At 49.6% G+C, this 6,000-nt stretch overlaps 1 protein-coding gene across 2 annotated transcripts in view; it reads left to right on the forward strand.

Annotated features, from left to right (window-relative positions):
- BLK (BLK proto-oncogene, Src family tyrosine kinase) overlaps positions 1 to 2,099 on the forward strand; it is a 44,946-nt gene extending 42,847 nt beyond the window's left edge. For both annotated transcript variants that reach the window (XM_061372212.1, XM_061372213.1), the window contains exons 12-13: positions 1,140 to 1,271; positions 1,636 to 2,099. In XM_061372212.1, the coding sequence (XP_061228196.1) occupies positions 1,140 to 1,271; positions 1,636 to 1,844 (341 nt within the window). In that variant the 3' untranslated portion in view covers positions 1,845 to 2,099. The remainder of the gene's footprint in view (positions 1 to 1,139; positions 1,272 to 1,635) is intronic.
- The last annotated feature ends 3,901 nt before the right edge of the window (positions 2,100 to 6,000 follow it).

Here is a 6,000-nt window from a genome sequence, read left to right on the forward strand (position 1 = left end):
GAACTTAGTGGACAAAATAAAATGGCACTTCTTTTGTTTTTGGTAGATGCATGCAGCTTTAAGAACTGGAGAATTTATATTTGCTGTATTGTTTATGCACTTTTCCTAAAAACAGACTCCTTCCTTTATACAGAATAAAGTCCTACTGTCGTCCTCTGATAAAGCTGCTTGAGGCATTGGCTTTGAATAGCACAGACATGTAGTTTGGGCTACAGAAACCCACTGGTTCCTCATGGCATCATTCTACATAAAGAGTGACGGGTCTGTCATAAATGTTGATGGATGCTCAAGGGCTGCTGCAAGCATGGCTCACTTCAGCATCATATCCTCAGTGAGCACGGGTCAACTACCCTTCCATTCCTCGCTCTATTCCTGAGATCCCCCATCACAAAACACACAAGAGATGTAAACATGTTATAAGAATGCAGATTCCTCTAACTTCATCAGCAAAATAGTCTACCTAGAGTTTTTTGGTATTCACATTATCAGTTACCTAAGGCACCAAGTTTTTTCATTATTTGGCATCTGTGTATTGGTATCAAGGAATGTTTATAAGCATATATATGTGAAAAAGTATTTTAAGATGAAATAGCCTTGATTACAATGGAAAAAGAACCAAGAAAGGCAAAGAGATGCTAAGTAGAAATGACCTTTTAACAAAAACAGGAGACAGGCAACAATTACCTCCCTCTGGCCCTATCATAGAATCGTAGGACCACAGAATGGTTCAGCTTGGAAGGGACCATAAAGCTCACCCAGTTCCAGCCCCCTGCCGCAGGCAGGGACATCTTCCACTAGACCTTCCAAGCCCCGTCCAACCTGGCCTTGAACACTGCCAGGGATGGGGCAGCCACAGCTTCTCTGGGCAACCTGTGCCAGGGCCTCAACACCCTCACAGGGAAGAACTTCTGCCTAGGATCTAACCTAAATACTAGAAGGAAAATAAATAGAAGGAACTGTGATGTTATCTCCATAATGCCACAGTTCCTTCAATAAGAAGTCTCACCACAGCCCCCCAGTACAGTCAAGAACGTGCAGAACCCAGGGCTCAGTTTTGGGGAACAGCTTGCCCGTGCCTGTGTGAGCAGAGGGAGATGCTGTACCTCCACTTACTATTTTCCTTTGCTTCCTCTGGACAGGTGCAAAATTCCCAATCAAATGGACAGCACCAGAAGCCATTAACTTTGGAGTTTTCACCATCAAATCTGACGTGTGGTCCTTCGGGATCCTCCTGACAGAAATCATAACCTACGGCAGGATCCCTTACCCAGGTATAGCACATGGCAAATATAGGAGGAGTGTGCGTTGTCTTCCAAGTATCTAGCACTGCTTTATGCTTGAAGGCACATATCCAAGTGTAGACACGTGTGCCCAGACATGCACGCCTGTCTCTTCATGATGGGATTCCTTTCCTAAGCTCCATGAACCTGTGGTAGGTACGACTTACAAAGGGGAATCAGGGAGGGGACAGGGGGATGGAGGGGAAATTGCAGCCATTAAGAGGGGTTGGTTCCCAACTGTGGCCCAGCATCACAGTCCCTCATATCCCTCCATCTTTATCTGCATGTGAGCCTCTGGGAGCACTGAGCTTCACCCTCAGGGTGATAACTCCTATTTGGCTGTGTTGCTCTCCAGGGATGACCAACCCCGAGGTGATTCGCAACCTGGAACGGGGCTACCGCATGCCCTGCCCAGACATGTGCCCCGGGGAGCTCTACAACATCATCCTGAAATGCTGGCGAAACAAGCCTGAGGAGCGCCCGACCTTCGAGTACCTGCAGTCGGTCCTTGAGGACTTTTATACCTCCACAGAGCAGCAATATGAAGCAGAGCCTCAGCAGTAACCCACGGTCCTGCCAGCACCAGGGGGAAAGCCAGCACCCTGCAATGGCTCAGTTCAGGCCTTTCCCTTTCTCCTGTGTGCCACCACAATGCATTCGGAGATAGGGAATGAGGAGGGCCACGAGGGAGGTGGATGCTGCCAGCTCTGTGTTTATCATGGGGACAAAGGAGGTGGCTGAGAGCTGGCATAGCTTCTTCTTCATCCACATTGGAGGCCTGTACCCATTCTGCAGGCACTGCTTCTGTCACAGAGGGCAGCACACCTGGATACAGAAAAGACCCTCAGCTCTGCAGCTGCAGCCCTGGGAAGAGGGGAACATGTCTGGGGTGGTGGTACAGTGGGTGCACAATCTCACCCCTCCTTCTGATGCCACTGGTGGCAATACTACAGCCTATTTCATATCATGGGCAGGGGTGGGATCATGTCCTGTCTGCACCTCCTTGGGGCACACCAGGTCATCAAGCTCTGGAGCAATCTCTCCAGGTGGTGCCACCCTTCTGCCCTAAGTCAATAATAAACAACTGTATGCGAACATTTCCCATCTCTTTATTCAGGCTGCACGGTGCTCCCTGCAGCCCATGGATGAGAAGGGGAGAGGCCATGGGGCTCCACGGGCAGCGCGGGAGGATGCCGGGGTGGTACCCTGCCTTGGGAACGGGGGATGTCCTATGTGAGTGTCCCTGGAGACAGGAAGCAGGAGAGATGTTCGTGGTGTGACCACGAGATGTCCCTCCTTCCCCGCAAATCCGGATGGCTCCTGCACCCAGCTGCTGCGAGGGAATACAAAATACACGAATTAAAATACTACGAAACAGAAAGCACCCTCCCTGGTTCGCCGAGCTCTTCACTGCACAGGCTTCTGATGCATCATGCCAACCCCATGCCGGGTCCTGCTCCACACCCAGCACCAGGAGGGTTCAAATGCCACTTTCCCGGTTTCTGGTGCATCTCTGACCCACATCTCCAGTAGGAATGCCAACATCAGTTTGCAGGGTGGTCTCCAGTCAGCAGCTGCACTGGTCTGTGGAGGGGAGGATGAAGAATGAAGGTACGGATGGCACACTTGAAGGGGTGTTAGGGCCACAGGAGTGAGCATCAAGATGGGATTCAGGTGGACTATCATTCAGGCTACGGTGCTGAGCAGCATCTCCCCAGGATGCTTGGTGTGCTGATTTTTACCCCATAAACCAGGGTTTGAGTCCTTCTGTAAAGGATGCTTTCCACAGTGTGACAAGGATGCTATGAGAAAGAAACAGTAGAGATTACCTGTGTGCCAGAAAAAAATACCTGACCATCACCAACACGTGACACAGAGTCCCCTGTACACACCAGTGCTGCCTAGGAAGAAAAAGGAGTGAGAAACATAGAGTCATAGAATCACAGAATGGTTTGGGTTGGAAAGGACCTTACAGCTCATCCAGTTCCAACCCCCTGCCATGGGCAGGGACACCTTCTACTAGAGCAGGTTGCTCCAAGCCCCATCCAACCTGGCCTTGGGGAGATTCATAGCAAACCTATAAAGACAACTGAGATATTGGCAGCTATGTTCAGTCCAATGACTTGATCTTCAGTGCTGTAACACCCCTGTCTGTCACCTTTGATGAAACAAAATCCCCCACCATGATGCCAGCATCACTTCTCAAGTGTTCCAGATGGGATAATGTATTTGTGCCAGCGTGAACAGCACTTTGCCTGGCTTCAAATGCTGTTTATCCCTCCTTCGCAGACCCATGGCTGGGAGAAAGAGCATGTAGGGAACGGGTTTAGCATTAACAGGAGGCTGAAGTCTGTGGAGATGGCTGGTTTGCCTGGCTTGGAAATGTCATTCCTTGCTTCCTGAGGAGGGAAGAAGGCTTTGATAGCAGCAAACAAGTATCCCAGACACAGGAGAAATGGAACTGGGTGAGATGATCCAGCCTCAGAAATCCTAGATCCAGTGGAGACACCCTAGGCTACCCAGGATGTTTTCACAGGGCTGGTGGATGGGGGTCTATTGGAGACCTCCATCCCTCTAGGATCGCGCTGCAGCTGGATGGAAAACCTCAGGGTGTGGAAAAAAGCATTAGAGTCCTGTGTTCAGGAGGTGGGATTTCAGCCTTATGAAGCATCCAAACCTGAAGGCAAACCAACCCCAGGTGTCTCAGCGCTCTTTTCTTACTCCACTCATAACACACCTGATCTGCAACCACCTTCCACAGCAGACCCATGGGCAGCTTTGAAGGTTCCAGCGCAGCATTTCTGCTGCTGAGCCACCAGAAACCACCCTCACAGGTACCAGGAACTCCATGCAGGACCTGCAGTTTTCTATTAATGAGATGAGTTGAAAGATATTTGACTCCTTGGCTTCTGTTGTAAAAAATGTTATTGAACTGAAAACTGGATCATTTGTGCCAGAACAAACCAGGAGGAAGAGTCACAGGGTATCTGCTAAGCACTTGTGCAGTGCGTTATCACCCAAGGCCAAAGAGTCGAGTATTGAAGCTCAATTTAGAAAGGAAATGGGTATTTTTATGGCCAATAGCAACAAGTGTCCAAGCCCAGGGTGAACGTAACAAAGAGGCTGCAAGCTGTGCACACTCAGCACTGGTCACCATAGCCTTCTCTGTGCATGCTGCACAAACATCTGTTGGGTGTTGTTCACTGGCATTGCAGGGGTTGGAGAGGTCCCATGAGCTCCCTGAGCAGCCCTGGGTTTACATAACAGCCACCAAACACACTAGGAAACGGACGCCATGGCTCCGCTACAGCAGAGTTTGGACAGAAAATGACCTGTACTCCAGTGTCTGCCATTGACATCATGGGGATGTCACTGACATCATCAGGGACTTCAGTTAGAAACCCAGGTGAGAAGTGAGATGCTACCTCCTGTGACCTCCAGCACAGGATGGAGCTGTAGTTGAGGATGTCTCAGACCCCAGCAAGCTCTGCAAGAGCCCCTTCATACCAGTACCTTTGGCAGCCCAAGAAGAGTCTCTTCACCATGGGTGAGTTCCAGCCAGAGGTCACAAGTGAGTCTTAGAGCAGGGGGAAGGTGGTAAAAGTGATGCAGGCTCTCAAATTCAGTTTGTGATTTGTGATGTATCTGTAGCAGGGACCCTATCACTCATCCAAACAGCTCAGCTACAAGGACACTGTGAGGCTACCCCAAAAGAGCATGATGTTTATTTTGTGCAGGCATTGGGCTGTGCAAGGTGTTTTACACAGTAAGAGGCAATTCCTGCCATAGACAGAGTATGAACTTGCTGAATGGCCCAGACCAGGATTAAAAGTGATACCTAATGACACGGATCTTGCACAAGAACCATGGCAGTCCTTTCATTTCATCCCCAGGTGCCAGGTGGTCTTTCCAAAGACCACTGGAATGGTCTTTCCAACTCTCATATAGAAAGACACAGGCCTCTATATCAGTCTTTGCTACAGCTTTCGCATGCCCCATCCTCTTTCAGCTGTGCAGCTAATGCCTGGTGTTCTGTTGGTGTTGAGTTCATCTGCACTAACACCCTGTTTGCAAATGGTTTGAGGCTCTGGAGGGAAGGTTTCCGTGGTATTTCTTAGTTCCTCACATTGCAGATGTAGAAATAGCCCCATGGCTGCAGCACAAAACCTTCTGCAGGCATTAGCTGCACACAGTGACACCTTAGCAAAGGAGAGAGTGCATCTGGAAACCTGGAGCCAGGGCCACGGGGTGAGACGGGCATGGAAAAATCAGCAGGTGCTCAAGGATGAGAGGTGGGAGCGAGAGGGAAAAGCAAAGGAAAACCAGTGAGAGGGCAAGGGTGCAGGGAGCAGCAGCACTGAGGAAATCAGGAGGCTTCTCTGATGTCTCAGTGTGTGAGCTCCAGCTGAGGCTTTGCCCATAACCCAGGCAGTCATAGAAAAGTGGATTTTCTCATGTCTAATAGAATATTAAGCATAGCATACACTATAGGCTTTCCTGTATGTCTTTTGGAATCTGGGTTCAAATCAGAGCAGGACAAGATTAGCTGAGATGGAAGAGCAGAGAAGGGAGAAGAAGTGAGTGTATGGTCTTACCTATGGGATAAAGACCAAGGGCTCCTCAAGTAAGGCTCCTCTACCCTGTTCTTTCTCCCCATGCTATATTAACACCCAGTGACTGTGGCTTTGTCTCACACTGTGTGTTCAGGAGTTATCCAGGG

This window comes from Neopsephotus bourkii, unplaced genomic scaffold (genome assembly GCF_033783945.1).
Source record: "Neopsephotus bourkii isolate Nb327-2 ecotype Australia unplaced genomic scaffold, CSIRO-AGI_Nbou_v1 NB_1600, whole genome shotgun sequence".
Taxonomy (NCBI): Eukaryota; Metazoa; Chordata; class Aves; order Psittaciformes; family Psittacidae; genus Neopsephotus; species Neopsephotus bourkii.